General features: G+C 42.8%; 1 protein-coding gene across 2 annotated transcripts; it reads left to right on the top strand.

Annotated features, from left to right (window-relative positions):
- The first annotated feature begins 3,557 nt into the window (after window positions 1-3,557).
- Window positions 3,558-17,372, top strand: gtpbp3 (GTP binding protein 3, mitochondrial). Of its 2 annotated transcripts, none has more exons than XM_064331577.1 (9): window positions 3,558-3,967; window positions 4,236-4,486; window positions 4,743-4,829; window positions 5,551-5,816; window positions 7,036-7,108; window positions 8,327-8,470; window positions 10,785-10,950; window positions 15,289-15,600; window positions 15,997-17,372. In XM_064331577.1, exons 1-9 carry the CDS (start codon window positions 3,906-3,908, stop codon window positions 16,226-16,228), a joined length of 1,593 nt encoding a protein of 530 aa, XP_064187647.1. In that variant the 5' UTR covers window positions 3,558-3,905; the 3' UTR covers window positions 16,229-17,372. The 2 variants fall into 2 exon arrangements, with proteins under 2 accessions (XP_064187647.1, XP_064187648.1); XM_064331578.1 differs by having other exon boundaries at window positions 3,559-3,967; window positions 5,551-5,753.
- The last annotated feature ends 1,695 nt before the right edge of the window (window positions 17,373-19,067 follow it).

The following is a 19,067-nucleotide window of genomic DNA, read 5'->3' as shown; positions in this document are numbered from 1 at the left end:
TCGTTGAAGGTGGCAGCTTTGTGTTCATGTGCAGACTGATGATGTCAATAATTTGGCATACAGTTTACAGATTGCCCCCAGCTGGGCTCTTCAACAAAAGTGTGTCACCTCTTTTTCGTTTTCCTGGCTGCTGCCTGTAGTAAACCCTCCCCCTCCTGCCTTGTTCAGAGGCAGCCCAACGGCGTAAATTCTGCTTACTCACCACCCCATTGCTGACAGCTGCAAAGATCTGCAGTGAGTCACAGCAGTGTACATGTAGCACTGTAATGTATATGCACTCTGCTGGTACTCCAGTGCCCGTGCAGACTGGAACCCACAGCAATTGGCTGAGATAGAGAGCGTCACCACAACACACAATATCACAATCACTAGGGCTGAAACCACTGTAAGGATCAAAGTGGTGATGGGGAATTACTTTTTTTTCTGAATGATCCACATTTTACAGAGAATTCCAGGCAAAATAAATGATTTCCCCACTTCTTTTTATAGCTCATGTTTGGCTTTATTTTACATTTGCATTCTTCTATACAGTGGTATGTAGGCTGTATTTTCAAATTGAAAAACAACCCATTATCAATTAATTATTAAATATCAACTGCAAAACATCATTTTGAATATTTCTTTTAAAATTTGAGATTCAAATTGAACATTTTTATTTATCTGGTTTATTCCTGAACAAAAATAAATAAATAAATAAATAATAATAATAATAATAATTTGTTAAAACATTGGTTAATATTCAATACTGTAATTTATGACACACTTAACAAAGAGGCTGATTCATTTATTTTGCCATACCACTATGTACCCTGTTCCTGCTAATTGGCTGAAGTTAAACAAGTATGGGATTGGGTACTTGGATGGGAGTACATGGATGGGAGACCTCTTGGGAAAAATATCAGTTGCTGCTGGAAGCGGTGATGGTGGAGCAGTAGGGGGATGATTTTCCCTCTGGTCAACTAAGCCCCAATGCCCCAGTGCAACAATGGGAACACTGTGTTATAGGAGATACCATCTTTCAGATGAGATGTTAAACTGAGGTCCTGACTCACTAAGGTCGTTAAAGACCCCATGACATCCATCACAAAATGTAGGGAATTCCCTGGTCTCCTGGCTAAATTCCCAACCCGAGTGCCTAATCTTCCCCCAATTTAATGGGCTAAAAATTGTTCCCTCCCTCTCCACCTCAGCTGATGTATGGTAAGTGTTCTGGTGCAAAATGATTGCCATGCATCACTACCAATGCTACACATTGATAGTGGTTGAGGTGAGTTTCCCCCTTATTACAGTAAAGTGCTTTATTATTCTTGATGCTTTTATTATTATTCTATAAGCTATATGCTAATATATTTTGCAACTTCCAGGAATTTTTTTAAACTTTCATTGTCCTTTCGGTTACAGTTAAGCTGTGATAGGGGTGGAACTTCCTGATGGCTGGATTAAATAAGAATGAAAGGAGGCCTCTTAAATCTAAAGCATATTTCTGGCACTGCAGGCCTTCAGCTATGAAAATCCTTAAATGTTTCTTAATAAAGACTTTGGTAACCATTTATAATAAAAAAAAAAACAGAATCAGAAGTGTGTGCACTAGCATATTACTCAGTTTCAAAGCATAAAAAGTGTAATGCATACAATGTGTATACATATTACTCTTGTAAACATACACAAAGGCTAATGTAAGATCTAATCAAAATTTGCCATTAGCATTACTTATTGCCAAGCATTAGTAGCTCAAATATATAATTGATTTTGTTACTCTATTATATATCCATTTTGTATAATTTCATTTGCATACTCTGGAAAAACATGCAGACGTGTGTGATTAAGCTTTTAGCAAATCCACCCTGGTAAATGTTCAGTGTTAAGTGAACTCTAATGGAGTTAATATGAGTCCAATATGGACTGAATGTACTATCTGATAGTGAATTTGACATCGATTTAGCACCATTACATTTGATCCTGATTAGGCTCATATGAACTCTGCTGGAGTTAAATTAATGCTGAACATTTTGTGTTTTTTCTCAACCTGAATCTGTTTTGAAACTTTTGGAATAATGGTTTACCATATAATGAGCTCCTTTCTGTAAAATTAACAGGGTTTTAATTGTGTTATTTAGTTTTGGGGTACTATGTTAGACACAAACCTATTTGAGAAATTGTCCATTATAATGTTTCTTGACATACATGAACTGAGTAAGATTATTACATTTATTTAAATGTTCTTTTGGATTTAAAAAAAAATGGGCAATAGTTTTGTATGAAACACAGCTCTAAGACTCCCCAAATAATAATAACAACAACAAAAACAACAATGACGGCGACAACAACGACGTCAACAACAACAATAATAATGTACATCACAATTCACTTCATAAATTGATTCAATACTTTCTTGTAGAAAGAAAGAAAAAATATGTGAACAAATGAAAGAAATGACAGCAAATACCAATATATGGTTAGCGACTGAAAAACTTCTCAGATTTCAGATAAATTTATTTCACTTTGTCGGCCATTCAAAAATGAAATCAGTCATAATCTGTGTTTCTTAATCAAATAAACTCAGTTGCTCATATGGGACATGGAGCTAATTATAACACGTAATCACTTAAGGATAGGAAAATAATCATTTGGTCTGATAAACTGGTAGTAATTTGAGTGCCAACCCATCTGCTCAATGCATTAGAGTTCAGAGGAACCTAAATTATTGTGCACAACATCGGCTACAGAAGGCTTATCATTAAATTAAAATATAATTCATTAAAAGTGCCTACCTTAAACAACTTGGTCACCTTAATCCGATTAAATAAAATTGCATGTTAATATTACAATAAATAAACAGTAATAATAATACTATTATTATTATTATTATACTACACTGGTTTTATCTGACACACCATTGGCTACATTTCTGAATGCATATGTATCTAATACATTTGGCTTCTGCGCTACAGTATATCCATTTTATGAGAGGGGGTTCGCTCCAAATGCACTGAACCTTTACAGATTAGCATGGATGCGTATCTTCGCTGACATAACAAACAAGCCTCACCTTCAGATTTTACAATGCTTGGTAAATAAATTATGTTTCACGTTTCCAACATAGTCACATGAGTTAAAACAAACAGAAAACGATATTGCACTTATATATTTCTCTGATGATCGAGGTCAAGGTGAATTGTAACGCGCAAAATAATGGATAACGTGCGGTATTATCACTGCCAATTCTTGACTATTATTGGCTATATTGGCGAGTTTTAAACAGAAACACTAAATGATGTATCTTAAAATAAACATAGTTTTAACGCTCGATATTCTATGAAGGAAAAGGTTTATCATTAATACGGTCCACGCCATTACAAGAAGCATAATAACGAGCCTTTTGAGCAAATTAATGAACGGTTGATATCATAGATAACTGTATCAATAGGGAAACAATTCGACAACACACAAGTGGGAACCCTTTATTGATTGACAGTGCATAGACGAATAAAATTCGTAAACCCTTCATGACGTAAAGCATAGACCAATCAACGGAATGCAGAGTGGCGTTGTACACCAATTGAATGTAACCGATCGAACAGGGTCAGGGGCGAGCTGTGCGTACTATGTTAGCGACTCTAGATTCTATAAGTTTGAAGCTCGTTTTTCTGAAATACAACAGCAATTTTTGTGCTTGTGCTCATTTAGCATAACTATCTCTTGATTCCACGTAATGAAGTCTTTGAAATGAGATGTAACACCACTCTGTGGCTTGGACGTTGCATTTAGCTGGCTAGCAACATACAATGGTAAAAGTAATTGACATTTAGTGCTAGATGCTAGCTAGCTATATGGATAGCCAGTTGAGTGGAAGTCACACAACCATAAGAATTGAAGGGTTCATATTGGTACGGAGGGACTGACAAATGTTCCAATTTATTTCTGGATCGCTGCGGAGAAGGTCGTCCTTCATTATAAAGGGATTAAGGTTTGTTTAGGCTTTTTTGGTCACCAGTACAAACAGTTATTCTTTGGTACATTTTTATCTGATATAGTTGTCAATCATACTAAATCCGTGTCGTTTAATTCTTTGTGGTATTGTTTGACAAGAGTCCTCATGCAGTTCTTGCTTTTAATGTGCTTTCAGCTTACCCATGAACGCGCTATTTGGATAAAGAAAACTTTGTGTCTCTAAAAATGTTATATTTTTATTTATGGAATATCACGATAACAATACATTTTACGCTTTTGTACAGGGGTAATCCATCGAAGAATCTGTGCAGCAGTAGCATTTGTGACGCTGATACCATCTTTGCGCTGTCCTCTGGCCATGGGAGATGTGGTGTGGCTGTGGTGCGTGTTAGCGGCCCCGCCTCTGGTCTAGCTCTAAGCAGACTGGCAGGCCGGGCACACAGCCGTACTGTTCCACGTACTGCGCACCTTTGCAACTTAGTTGACCCTCGTTCCCAGGAGCTGCTTGACAGGGGACTGGTCCTCTGGTTCCCAGGTCTGCCTTCAGCTAAAACTGATCAAGCAATAAAAACATCAATGAATCTCTTTTTATATTCTCTCTCTCTCTCTCTCTCTCTCTCTCTCTCTCTCTCTCTCTCTCTCTCTCTCTCTCTCTCTCTCTCCCTCTCCCTCTCCCTCTCCCTCTCCCTCCCTCCCTCCTCTCACAAATACAAGCACATAGGCCTAAACATACACACAAACTACTGTGCTCAGATAATTTTGATGATATAGCAATATTTTTTTTACTTTAGGTCCTCGCAGTTTCACAGGAGAAGACAGTGTGGAGTTTCACATCCATGGTGGTCCTGCTGTAATTAGCGGGGTCTTACAAGCCTTAGGTGAGTGTAGGAGTAAGAGGTCTAATAACAAGTCTCGGAGAGTTGTTCAGTATGTCCAATTTCTCTCCCCTCTTCCATGTAATACGTATCTTGACTCGAAACCACTAATGAAGAGACATTTCTGTTGGAGTTGGAATCTTGTGGATTTGACTCTCTGGAAGCCTGTGTTGGTGGCTTTGACCTGGCAGTCCTTCACTAGATGGCAGTGGTGTACCAGTTGGTATCAGAATTTGATGCTTTGACATCTGGATTGTTGCACTGGAACAGCTCAGGCATTTTTGCACGTGTCACTATGTAGTCCACGTGTTTGTTTTTGTGAGACGCATTAAGTCTCTGACCCTTGACTTATTTCACTCATTTGCGTCTGTTCCAGATTTTAAAAGTATTGTGATCTCCCACATTTATTTGAAATCCTTTTTTACCACACAGCAAAATTAGTTTGTAGCGACAGTCTGTGGAACTCTCGGGGGTGTAAAAACATCATTACAACATCTACCAGATTTTCAGTTTTAATTGGTATGATCCTCCTCATGCACAGTAAAATGTCCAGCTTTAATTCGACACCAACTGAGTACATATGAGTCCAATTGGGACAATGTGTACTCTGTGAGTGTTGATTTAACACGGAACATTTTACTGTGTGCTTGTTTTGGTGTTTTCCCCCAAACTGAAGAGACCTCACAATCCTGGTGAGCCTCATTGTAGGTACTGTGCTCATCAGGGGGCTTGCCCGGGGTTCGACCTGCAGAAGCCGGGGAGTTCACAAGACGAGCCTTCCATGCCGGGAAGCTGGGCCTCACGGAGGTGGAGGGACTTGGTGACCTGATTCACGCGGAGACGGAGGCCCAGAGGAGGCAGGCTCTCCGACAGATGGCTGGAGACCTGGGTCAGCTCTACCATGAGTGGAGCCAGAGGCTGATCAGGGTAAAAGGGCTCCCACTGAGGTCCATACAGCATCGCAGCATATCCTACCAGTGCCTCAATTACGTAAGGCCTTTCCAGGTCTTCGATAAAGATCTTGTTGAACTATATGCATCATATGTTTTTCTTGAAAACACAAAGAATATTTTCCTGCTTTTTCTACAAATACTTCAGCCAGCTAATCAGCACCTGTTGTTTCAACAATTTGTTATTTCCTTCCCAAAGCTGGTGTGCTTTTTCTGTATTTTGGTGCCAGAAGGTAATTATGCTCACAGCTGCGGTGTAATTTTTCGAGCAGCCCCATTTTGTGTCACTCCTGTCTTGGCAGGGAGTGGGGTCTACAGAGAATAGGGCCCTAGGCTGGCCAGAGACAGGGCAGGAGACAGGATATCCTGGCCTGGGTGCGAGCCAGACTGCTGTGGACACGCTGAGACCCCCAGAGAGATGTGGGGTGCGGAGTGATCCCGCCCTGAGACCTGGCTTGTTTGCCGGCGTTCTGTAAATGCTCCCGTAACTTTTTCTCAGCGGGTGCTAATTCGAGAGTTCCTGAGGATACGTGTTTTTCAAAAAATGCTCTCTCTTTTTGTTATTCAGATTTCTATAAAAGTCACAGATTATACCCTGCTGGAATCCCCCACTCCTTAGTTGAGTGAAAAAAAATGATACCAACCAAATCTCTACTCGGCACACACAGGCTGTGTAACAGCTTCATAATGGACTGGTATCCTGTCCAGATGGCACAAAGTAATTTTGAATTTTTTTAAATCAATCAAAAGGTGCTCGTCTAGCACGTATTGAAATATCTGTGGCTAATTGCAGGGACCATTTTAAAGGCTTCATAAACAACATCTTCCCATTGTCTTCCTGTTATTTCTAAAGTTTGTTCTCTTGTAAAATTAATTTAATTCTATTCTACTCTAGCTCCATAGTAATGAACAGCCTGAATGGCACTTTCTTAATAAATGCACACTTTTTAAAAACATGACTTCCACTTTAATTTCTCTGTGCATTTTTCATTAATTGAATTTTGAAGCCATTATTTTTGTCGATTGCATCTGTGCTTTATCTAAATTGGATTAAACTGCATGCGTAAATGCATTTTATCATAACACATGTAATATATTGATTCTTATTTGAAGTGTGAATCTAGTTTTTGTTTGCAGTAATATTCTTTTTGTCACACATTGTTGCCTTGCATTAGTAAATCTACTGAGTGAACAACAGGAACTTTTGCACCTTTTGCCTGGTTTGGTCTTCAATCTGTAAATTATATTCTGTCCAACAGTGCTTGGCTCACATCGAGGCTTACATAGACTTCAGTGAGGACGAGCTTATCGAGGATGGGGTCTTAAACCAAGGTAAGTTTCCATCGATGGAAAACAAAAAACCCATCACTGGGAGAAATTCCCAAGGGTTTGGTTTAGTCTTCCTGTTTGCTGTTAGCGTGAGTGAGTGACTGCGACTGTGAAGAGAAGAGAAGATAGAGATCAAACTGCTGAAAAGACAGTTTCCTTGAGGATGTTGGGAGAAAGGGCCATGGGGACCAAGCGTGGCATTAGTCTCATCTTCAAAGCATGCCACAGGGTCCGTACACAGGATTTGACGGCCAGCAAACGGCACCTTAAAACCCAACCAATTCACTCCCTTTCCCACTTTTTTGTGAACTGACAAACATTCCTCTGTGTTTGTCACTACTTTGTGAGTGTGACGGTAGCTGACAAATTCCTCGTCATTTGATTTGTCACCCGCAGTCACAAAGCAGGGTTTGTGCAATGTGCAGATTACAGCACGTACAACATTGGCTTGGTGTCACTAGCAACGTATTTAGCAAAGTTCAAAAACTGTCCTTTCAACACTAAGGGCTGTATATGCCTACAGTGTTCCCCAGTAATGTTGAGAATGTGTTTTTGTTTTTTTAAATGATTTGAATAGTGACAAGTGTTTAGAGGTCAGCCAGCTGTATAAGACCTCAAGTCTCATTGATTTAAAACTGGTGTCACTATAGCATCTCAGAACGTTTTCATCGATGCGTCCGTTTAATTATTACTCTCAAGCTAGTTTGAGATTAAGATTTATATAACCATAGAAATAATAATGGAATGTATTTATAGACACCTTTAATCTGATGATCTCAAAAAACATTATAGGGAAGGAAGGAAACTCACCTCATTCTTAGGCAACCTGGATATCCTGCAGTATATTATAAATATGCAGACATTTTTTAAATATAATGATAAATATAGTTCACTTTAATTTCAATATGTTCAATTTCTATGAGGGCATCCATCACCAATGTGAAGTGGAACGATTTTGGTAATAATTGTGTAGGCATGGCTCAAAAAATGATTCACACTGGAGGTTATATTTAAATGCACTTTATCCATTATTTTAAACTTGGTATGAAATTTGGCAACAGGAGAGACAAACTGTCGTTTGGAGAAATATGGAATGAATGGAGTGAAATGTGGACACATAAGTGTAACTTTGACCACCAGTGTGAGGGCTGGTCAGGAAGAGGACCTGGGGTTGTACTGCTCCCTATGCAGTGACATCCTCACCTTTTTTATCATTCCCAGTGGACATCTCTGTGTCCCAGCTCCAGAAGGAGGTGGAAAGACATCTGCAGGATGGGCGGAGGGGAGAGAGGCTTCGCAGTGGCGTCCAGGTGGTCATTGCTGGAAAGACCAATGCAGGGAAGAGCAGCCTTCTGAACATCCTTTGTAAGTGGCTTAGGCTGAGAATACAAGACGCTGTCGCCTGCTGATACAATCTAGTTTTCATGTTTAGAGTGACTGTCAGGTGGTTTTGCATTACAGTTTACATTCCGCCGCAATAGTTTAGTTGCTTGTGTTTTCAGCTTGTTTTTCAAATTCATGGGGAGAATTTTGTCGATACCATCAGGTAGGTCCAATTTTTAACACCCAGATTCTCCAAAATGGCTGACCCTATGCAGTTTGGAACTAGACCTAGAAAAATCATCCACCTATTGTCTGCTCTGCTCCTTGTGCAAAGCTGCTGACGGTCCATCCACCATTGGCTCCCCCAGTGCCACTGATTGACAGTTGTCTTATTTGACAGGGCCTCTTTGTTGCCGTGGTTCCTCTGTGTTGTGTTTCGTTGCGAGAAATGAGTGAGCTACCAGGACCGGTGCTCAGACTGGGAAGAGCTTTTGAGAGAAGAAGAAGTTCTTCTGGTTTTTTAGCATTATTAGAAATTTCTGATAATGCAGCCTATGACATTGACTGGAATTATATGTGGATGATCTAAGTCTTATCTTTTATGTACATAAAACATCCAATGCCCAAGCTACACTGAGTAACTTGAAAATAAGTATCCACGAAAACCATCTTTAAGGGGAAAATGCAAAACCCTATCTCTGATATTCATCAGAGAACTGCCCGCCCCTCATCTTCTCCACATCTCAGGCCTAACGGTCTGTACAGTACTGGGTGGCATACTGCAGTCAGACTTGCAGTGGAACAAACAGGTTATAGAATACTTCTGCTAAGGTAAACACAAAGCTGTTCTGTCACTGTCTCCAAAGATGACCTTGTCACAGTTTATACAGATTATGTACACGCTATGCTGGAATAGCATCAGCCTGGCAGGGGAATTTTATACTAAATCTAAATCAGGAGAAGTGGCGCTTGTTCAGAAATGTGGAGGTAGGATCATCCAGGGAGGAGCCTACTCCAGTTACACCCATGCCATCCACGCCTCTTGCTGTTGTTGCCCATGCTGAGGGCGAGAAAGTGTGCCATCAGCATGGGCCAAAGAATTTGCCATCAGTCTCTTTGACTCATTCTTTAGAAACTGGCTATCCCCCTTCCGGGAGCTAACAACAGGAAAACAGACGAGAAGTCAACGCAGGCTCCAGTTACTGAAAGCAAAAAACTACAGATGCAAGAGGTCTCCAATTCTGTGTTTATAGAAATAATAATCGTAAGATTTTTAAACATTTCAAATAACTTCTTTTTTTTTAACATATAATTGATTCCTGTTTCCTGCATCCCTTTAAAACATTCCTTGGCTTCAGGTGTTTTAAATTTTACAGTTTTTAAAAACATCCTTTTGGATGTGCCCATTATAACTTGTTTGTCTTTGTCTATTTATTGTATTTCATGATTTCCTTGTATGTTGTTTTTAACATTTTCTTTTTGTTTTTCAATGCCCATGAATTTCTGTTTCTATGTGAACTGCTATGTGGGTAGCCTGAATAAAATAAAAAGTAAGCATCAGTGTAAACAAATTGCATTAGGAAAAGAAATGGTAATAAAACACTACTAAGGACTGTTTAGAGTGGCTGAAGTTCAACTTCTCACAGTTAAAGTCTGTTTTTATCAGCCATTTAGATTAGGGCCTGTTATTGTTTCCTGTAGACACTGGTCTTCTCCCAGAAGCATGTGCACCCAGATGTCTGCTTATTTATTACATGTCAGAGGTTGTTTGGCTTGGGATGTGGCGGAGTTCCTGCACGTTGGGGGAGCTCTAGGCTCAGTGACTGAATCAGATGCTGTTTATCACTGAACCTCTACTATGGGTGATGGAGGAAGCAAGAGCAGTTGGCATGAGTTACGGGATGAATTTAGTTGGATAAAATTTAAGTTTGGTGAGAGTTAGTCTTAGCAGCTGCGACAGAGGATGAAAATATGGGGGGGGGGGGGGCTGGGGGTAACTGGACAGGTCTGCAGGGTCTCTGGTTTTTGTGCCATCTTCTCTCTGTTGCCCGTAATGCGGTCCTGTTGGCACAGAGGGAAGCAGTCACCCAAGGGTTGAGAGAGCCTTCCTGGTCTGCTGACAGGGGGACAGAGCGAACTGAGCATTGAAGATAAAGAGGAGAAGAGTGTGGCTGCAGCAGTATCAATAGATAACTGGGAGAAGGGCTCTAGATTCCTAGCTATTCACCTGTCCAATATTACAGTTTGGAGTACACCAAATGTGGTGATTGGATTTACTGGTAGGGATCTCTGTGTTTTAGGATGCTGAGAGGGAAACTGAAGTATTGACTGGTTTGTGCTGTTTTATTTCACCCAGGTCAGCGTCCTGTAGCCATCGTGTCTCCGGTTGCTGGGACCACCAGAGACGTGGTGGAGACGCATCTGGACATCAGCGGCTTTCCCGTCCTGCTGAGTGACACCGCTGGCCTCAGAGACTCCCTGGACAGCGTGGAGAGAGAGGGAGTGCGCAGAGCCAGAGAGAGGTAGAGCACAGAGAGAGGGAGTGTGCAAAGAGCCAGAGAGAGGTAGAGCACAGAGAGAGGGAGTGTGCAAGAGGCCAAGAGCAGGTAACAGAGAGAGGGAGTGTGAGATAGGAGAGTAGGAAGAAGAGGGGATGTGAGAGCAGGAGAGTAGGAACAGAGAGGGGAGTGTGAGAGTAGAGAGCTAGGGAACAGAGAGAGGGGGAGTGTTGTAGAGTTGGGAGAGCTAGGAAAGAGGGAAGTGAGAGTTAGGGAAGCAGGGAACAGGGAGGGTGTGTAGAGTTAGGGAGAGCTAGGGAACAGAGAGGGAAAGTGTGTAGAGTTAGGAGAGCTAGGGAACAGAGAGGGAAGTGTGTAGAGTTAGGGAGAGCTAGGAACAGAGAGGAAAGGTGGATGTGTAGAGTTAGGGAGAGCTAGGGGAACAGAGAGGAAAGTGTGTAGAGTTAGGGAGAGCTAGGAACAGAGAGGGAGTGTTAGAGTTAGGAGAGCTGGGAACAGAAGGAGTTGTTTAAGTTATGGAGATCTAGGGACAGAGGGATGTGTAAAAGTTTAGAAGCTAGGACCAGAGGAAGATGTAGAGTTGGAGCTAGGGAACAGAGAGGGGGAGTTGTGATTTATGGGAGCTAGGAACAGGAGAAGTGTGTAGTTAGGAGAGCTAGGAACAGATGGGGGAGTGTGTAGAGTTAGGAGAGCTAGGGAACAGAGGGAAAAGTTGAAAGATTAGGGAGAGCTAGGGAACAGAGAGAAGGGGGTGGTGTATGAGTTAGGAGAGTCTAGGGAACAAGTGAACGTGGTAGAGTTAGGAGACTAGGGAACAGAGAGAGGGGGGAGTTGGTCGTGAGTTAGGGGAGCTAGGGAACGAGAGAAGAAGTGTGTGAAGAGTTAGGGCAGACTAGGAACAGAGAAGGGGAAGTGCTTAGAGTTCGGGAAGCTAGGGACAAGATAAGTTGGTAATTAGGAAGCTAGGAAAGAGTAGGGATGTGTAGAGTTAGGAGAGCTAGGAAACAAGAGAGGAAATGTGTGTTATTTAGGGTAGCTAGGACAGACGGTGGGTGTGGAACGAGTTGTGGGAGACTGGAACAGGGGGGAGTGTGTAGAGTGGAGAGCTGGACAGGAGAGGGGGAGGGGTAGAGAGTAGGGAAGCACAGAGAGGGAGTGTGTAAGTAGGAGAGCTAGGACAGAGAGAGGGAGTGTAGAGTAGGAGAGCTAGGGAACAGAGAGAGGGGAAGTGTGTAGAGTAGGGAGCTTAGGGAACAGAGAGGGAAAGTGTGTAGAGTTAGGGAGAGCTAGGAACAGAGAGAGGGAGTGTGTAGAGTTAGGGAGAGCTAGGGAACAGAGAGGGAAAGTGTGTAGAGTTAGGGAGAGCTAGGGAACAGAGAGAGGGGAGTGTGTAGAGTTAGGGAGAGCTAGGGAACAGAGAGGGAAGTGTGTAGAGTTAGGGAGAGCTAGGGAACAGAGAGAGGGGAGTGTGTAGAGTTAGGGAGAGCTAGGGAACAGAGAGAGGGGAAGTGTGTAGAGTTAGGGAGAGCTAGGGAACAGAGAGGGAAAGTGTGTAGAGTTAGGGAGAGCTAGGGAACAGAGAGAGGGGAGTGTGTAGAGTTAGGGAGAGCTAGGGAACAGAGAGGGGAAAGTGTGTAGAGTTAGGGAGAGCTAGGGAACAGAGAGGGAAGTGTGTAGAGTTAGGGAGAGCTAGGGAACAGAAGAGGGAGTGTGTAGAGTTAGGGAGAGCTAGGGAACAGAGAGAGGGGGAGTGGTAGAGTTAGGGAGCTAGGGAACAGAGAGAAGTGTGTAGAGTTAGGGAGAGCTAGGAACAGAGAGAGGGGAGTGTGTAGAGTTAGGAGAGCTAGGGAACAGAGAGGGAAAGTGTGTAGAGTTAGGGAGAGCTAGGGAACAGAGAGAGGGGAGTGTGTAGAGTTAGGAGAGCTAGGGAACAGAGAGGGAAAGTGTGTAGAGTTAGGGAGAGCTAGGGAACAGAGAGGGAAAGTGTGTAGAGTTAGGGAGAGCTAGGGAACAGAGAGAGGGGAGTGTGTAGAGTTAGGGAGAGCTAGGGAACAGAGAGAGGGAGTGTGTAGAGTTAGGGAGAGCTAGGGAACAGAGAGAGGGGGAGGTGTAGAGTTAGGGAGAGCTAGGGAACAGAGAGAAGGGGAGTGTGTAGAGTTAGGGAGAGCTAGGGAACAGAGAGGGAAGTGTGTAGAGTTAGGGAGAGCTAGGGAACAGAGAGAGGGGGAGTGTGTAGAGTTAGGGAGAGCTAGGGAACAGAGAGGGAAAGTGTGTAGAGTTAGGGAGAGCTAGGGAACAGAGAGGGAAAGTGTGTAGAGTTAGGGAGAGCTAGGGAACAGAGAGAGGGGGAGTGTGTAGAGTTAGGGAGAGCTAGGGAACAGAGAGGGAAAGTGTGTAGAGTTAGGGAGAGCTAGGGAACAGAGAGAAGGGGAGTGTGTAGAGTTAGGGAGAGCTAGGGAACAGAGAGAGGGAGTGTGTAGAGTTAGGGAGAGCTAGGGAACAGAGAGAGGGAAAGTGTGTAGAGTTAGGGAGAGCTAGGGAACAGAGAGAGGGGGAGTGTGTAGAGTTAGGGAGAGCTAGGGAACAGAGAGAGGGAAAGTGTGTAGAGTTAGGGAGAGCTAGGGAACAGAGAGGGAAAGTGTGTAGAGTTAGGGAGAGCTAGGGAACAGAGAGAGGGGGAGTGTGTAGAGTTAGGGAGAGCTAGGGAACAGAGAGGGAAAGTGTGTAGAGTTAGGGAGAGCTAGGGAACAGAGAGGGAAAGTGTGTAGAGTTAGGGAGAGCTAGGGAACAGAGAGGGAAAGTGTGTAGAGTTAGGGAGAGCTAGGGAACAGAGAGAGGGGGAGTGTGTAGAGTTAGGGAGAGCTAGGGAACAGAGAGAGGGGGAGTGTGTAGAGTTAGGGAGAGCTAGGGAACAGAGAGAGGGGGAGTGTGTAGAGTTAGGGAGAGCTAGGGAACAGAGAGAGGGGGAGTGTGTAGAGTTAGGGAGAGCTAGGGAACAGAGAGAGGGGGAGTGTGTAGAGTTAGGGAGAGCTAGGGAACAGAGAGGGAAAGTGTGTAGAGTTAGGGAGAGCTAGGGAACAGAGAGAGGGGGAGTGTGTAGAGTTAGGGAGAGCTAGGGAACAGAGAGGGAAAGTGTGTAGAGTTAGGGAGAGCTAGGGAACAGAGAGAGGGGGAGTAGAGTTAGGGAGAGCTAGGGAACAGAGAGAGGGAGTGTGTAGAGTTAGGGAGAGCTAGGGAACAGAGGAGGGGGAGTGGTAGAGTTAGGGAGAGCTAGGGAACAGAGAGAGGGGAGTGTGAGAGTTAGGGAGAGCTAGGGAACAGAGAGAGGGGGAGTGTGTAGAGTTAGGGAGAGCTAGGGAAGAGAGAGAGGGGGAGTGTGTAGAGTTAGGGAGAGCTAGGGAACAGAGAGAGGGGGAGTGTGCAAAGAGTCAAACACCCAAAAGTCAGCCGTAGACATAACATTTGTATGTAATCTAGTCGATAAACAACAGGGGAATAACAGCTTTGAGAGAATTTACTACTTGACAGAGGCATTTATCAGCATTAATATTGTTGACTCAGTGGTGCACTGAATAACAAACTGGATTTTCAAAACCCATTGTCTGTTTTCGATATCTCTAGGTTATCGTGTACTCTTTTTCACATATTATAAAAACAAATGGGACATCAGAAGACAAATATCTCCTGTGGCTGTCATTTATAATTTGGTTTCCAGAACAGTAAGTGATGAAGTGTTGCACATTTTTTCTTTAAAACTACCCATATGCATAAAAGCTTCACTTGTGGTAAATACAGGATTTATTGAGACAATTAATATTCCACAATGTGATGATCTTTGTTTAAGAAGCTGGAGAGGAGACCATAGCAACCTCACGGTGCTGCACATTACAAAAGAAGTAAAGTGTTTATAAGGGCCCTGCCCATAACCTGCATGTTAATGTAATGAATCCAATGTTTTCTTTTTAAGGAAAAGTATGAATTATTGCACAGTATAAACAAATGTTGGAGGTCTCGTATTTTTACCTCTACAATTTCCACTTACATAATATTTCCTCCAGTAGGGCAAAGTTGGTTCAGACTGTCCTGTGGTGGTCAAACTTGTTGATTTAGGACATCTGCTTCCACTGTTTACTGTTTTCGAAGCGAAGCATCAACACAGGAGAATTTTCCCTGGTCTTTGCATGGCTGGCGGGACAGGGGCGAGCCTGGCATGTAGGAAGCGCGGTGTACTCTCGCGCCGAGGTGGGAGTGTTGGTGCCGCGAGCCAAGAAGGGGCCCCGGGCTTCGTGACCTGGAGCAGGAAGGAGGTAGCAAGAATAAGCGTCCGTTCTCCCCCCGCAGGGTGGAGCAGGCAGACCTGACACTGGCTGTTCTGGACGCCACGCACCTTCCAACAACGCACCGGGGAGTACCCGACTTCCTCTCGAGCCACCTCAGGACTCTGCTGCCCGGCGAAGAAGACCCGGAGGCTGCCGCGAGGCGGTGTCTGCTGGTGCTCAACAAAAGCGACCTGCTTACCGAGGAGCAGGCGGCCGAAGTGCAGAGCGCCCTGGCTCGGGCGAGAGGTCTGCCCCCTGCCTGCCTCATGTCCTGCCAGACAGGTCACGGGCTGGATGGCTTCATGGAGGCCTTGCTAAGACAAGTCAAAGCCCTGTGAGTTTTTTGTTGGGAGTTGGAGTGGAAGTGTGACCTTTGTATATGTGTATGCACTGGTTCTTAAATTTTTAAATACCGCCATACGAATTAGAAATACTTTTTAATATCGGGACCCAAATTAGAAATTTAGTACCTTTCAGGGACACATCAAATACACCTACCAGCATAGCCTAGGGGACTACAGATTCATACCAGGAACCACCTCAACCGCCTCCTATTTTGGGTCCTGACCCGTAGTTTAAGAAACACTGAGGATGTGTACGTATGATTTTGTTGGGGACTTGTTTGTTGATTTGTTTGTTTGGGAGTGTTAGCCTGGTCTTTGTATATGTTTTTTGTTTTATGGGCGATTTCATTTTCACTTTGACTCGAGGTATGCTGTTTCTGTCCCAGGTGTGGAGACCCCCTTAGTGGTTCCCCCAGTCTGACCCAGGCCCGTCACCGTGCCCATCTCCAGCAGTGTGTGCAGTCCCTGGGGCAGTATCACCACTATCGGGATCTGGACCTGGCATTGGCTGCAGAAGGGGTCCGGTTGGCCCTCACCAGTCTGGGCAGGATCACAGGCAAGGTGGGGGCGGAGGAAATCCTGGATGTCATCTTCAGGGACTTCTGCATAGGAAAATAGGCAGCTTGCCAAGGCCCGAACCGAGACCGTGACATGCGGTGGTCAGTTGAGACGATTGAATATTGTTGGTTTCTGTTTTGGGGATTGGAGCTAATAAACAGTCTCAGTTACTGCTTGCCTCTCCATGAGGACCTCAATGCAGAACTTGAGGAGTAAGTTGAGTATTAGCTTTTTCATTTCAGAAGTGCCTCTTGCGAAAATGCTATAAAAGACCTTGCGCTTTGTGTCTTTTGACGTGAGCCATGCACTCAGTTACGCAGGAAAGGGACTTTTCAGAAGCAGAAGCACAATGTCCTTTGTTCCCCTGTCAATCTGGCCTTGATTAAATATTTATGCTTCCTCAATGACCCTTTCACCCCTCTTCCCAAGTTTATTCCTCACTGCTGCCTCTGACGGCATCTCCTCCTCTGTAGAGCTTGGCTCGGCTCAGCATGGTGTACCTTCAAACCTTCCTCCAGTTCACCCCAGGGACATGTTCACATGTTCTTTTCATCTGCTGATTGATTAATTGAAGGGCTTTGCATGAGACAGCTGGTCTAAAATAAGAACATGTGTTTGCGTGTTGCTGTACTGGTTACGTTGGTGATTCCTTGGAATGCCAGAAAAAACAAACAATGTGTGGAATATCTGGAATATTCTTTTGTTGCCTGTGTGAAATTCTGTTTTGAGCCTTTGAAATCTTTATGTAAAGGGGCATTCCATAAATATATAAACAAAATAAATCCGCAAATAACATAAGAATCCTTTCTTTTGTCATACTGTAGGTTGTATTGTGTGTGGTATTGCAGTTCTTTAGGTCTCTTTGTTAAATTGTTTTGTGTCATGCCTGGCCGACTGTCTTTTTTGTATTTAAAATAACAAAATTATATCTTATGGACAAATAACTCTTAATACAATCATATGATCAGTTTTAGAAATATTATTTAATTAGTGCATCCCCTTATTCAGTGGCTGACCAAAATCCCATAGGTTGCATATTATATATTCATATTATATATTTCCATTTGTACTACTGAATTATTTAACTACATGACCAGGAAATTGATATGTTTGACTTTAAAGGTGTATTGATTCAAACTGTGGGTGAATGTGTTCCCATCTGATGTATAGGTTAAAAAATATGCAATAAAACAAGCATAACGTTTTTAAGATTGCATGAGAATATTATTACCATATTCCATTTAGATTTTGTGTACAGTCTGCACAAGTCGTAAAATTTTTTTTAAATGGAATTGTTTGTTTTACTGTACTGAAAACAGGCTTTTAAGGAAGTGAGAAGTATGAATACAGGAGCTGGGTGTCTGTATCTGTGATTTATGTGGCAGGTGTAGTGAGAAGGAACGCGGCACAATCAAAACCGCTGTGCTGGGGGGTGGGTGGTGGGGGGGGGGGGTGATGGGGAGGTTAGGGTTAGGGAGCCTCCTTGACTCTACCCCTGCCCACCCTCACAGTTTACTTGGGGGCAAGCCTGGGGTCTGACTGCACGGAGTGGAAAAACACTTGCTGTTTAACAAAGGATATCCTGGAGGGGACGCTCCCTCACCTGACTGCCATTCGTCAACGGGCGCCCAGGTCCTCCGCTGGGAACTTGTTTTTTTAATCTCCATACATTATTCCCTCTTGCGTTACTCAAAACAGGAAGATGTATATGAACTCTGCAAATTGTTTGGTGGGGTTATTTGTAGTGATTGGTTCCTATGAGAAGCTGTGTTGTCAGCAGCACCCCTTAACTAGTACCGCAATGATGCTGCACGCAAGTTGTTGACGGCTCTGGAGGATGGGGCATCCCGTTAGGATGAAATTCTGCGTGTAATTTGGTTGTATACCATACTTGAGGGAGAACAGTGAAAAACTCAAGCCACATTTTCTATCAGTCAAGCCAAAGAGGTCCAAGTTCACTGGCAGTCCTAGAGCCTGAGTTTTTAACATGGTGCTTTGCATATTTTTTATATTTAGGGGCTGAGGGTGATAGGAGAGGGTTATGTCCTCTTTATGTTTTCCCTGCCAATATAAAGTTCTATCCAATAATATTCAATTGTTATACACTGCATATATAGTTGTATAAGTATAGAAAATCTGGTTAGGTCTACATGGAGATCTCTGAGGTTTGGTAGATGATCTTCATTCAAGTTTCTCTATACACAGCTACATAAACACTCAAAAAAGCAGGAGATATTGAAGAGTCAGAGAAAGTTTATAAAAATAATTTTTAAAAAAAACAGTTATTTGTAATTTCACTGGATTTAGCTGTTCCTAATAAATATATTAGGAATAGCTTTAAATAGTTTTTATTCAGCTGTGAAGTTACCGGATAAACTGAAAGTGGAATTAGTGGTGTCTCAGGAAATATTTGTTAATAGCTGACTGAATGTTTATACAGTACGAATTGCTGAATCTGTAGAACTTAGAAATGTGCAACGCAGCATTTTCTGTATTCACTGCAGATACAAATGTTGTTACTGCAAGAATGAAATATCAGATTCAGATCTGAACCTAAGTGATGCACATACATTATTCACCTGAAAAATATCCATCGTGTATCTTCAGACAAACAAACCCACTCTTTTTTTGCGGTGTCATCATTTTAAATTCATGCACAAAATAGTTTTATGTGTTTCACAATTATTTGTGTATTATAGATAGGATTATGAAATATGTATGATCACAAAAAGATCTATGATTGCAGAACTAGCTAAAGATTTTATATCTTTAACATTTTATTGCACATTCTTTTACAGTAGGTCAAATGCAATTTCAGTGAGAGAGGTTGTATATTTAAGTTCAGGTTGCAAGGATGGAACAAGCTTGTTGGCACAAAAAAATTACCTGTTTGTGCATG

The sequence above is a fragment of the Anguilla rostrata genome, chromosome 4 (assembly GCF_018555375.3).
Source record: "Anguilla rostrata isolate EN2019 chromosome 4, ASM1855537v3, whole genome shotgun sequence".
NCBI classification, from domain to species: domain Eukaryota; kingdom Metazoa; phylum Chordata; class Actinopteri; order Anguilliformes; family Anguillidae; genus Anguilla; species Anguilla rostrata.
The sequence above is the reverse complement of the archived record's forward strand: the minus strand, read 5'-3'. Positions and strand labels throughout refer to the sequence as shown.

Bases quoted from the DNA above. Each gene is read 5' to 3' on its own strand.
- gtpbp3 (XM_064331577.1), top strand. From the start codon at position 3,906: ATGTTCCAATTTATTTCTGGATCGCTGCGGAGAAGGTCGTCCTTCATT. The intron at 3,968-4,235 runs GTTTGTTTAGGC...GCTTTTGTACAG, and splicing joins TTCATTATAAAGGGATTAAG to GGGTAATCCATCGAAGAATC. The intron at 8,471-10,784 runs GTAAGTGGCTTA...TATTTCACCCAG, and splicing joins CAGCCTTCTGAACATCCTTT to GTCAGCGTCCTGTAGCCATC.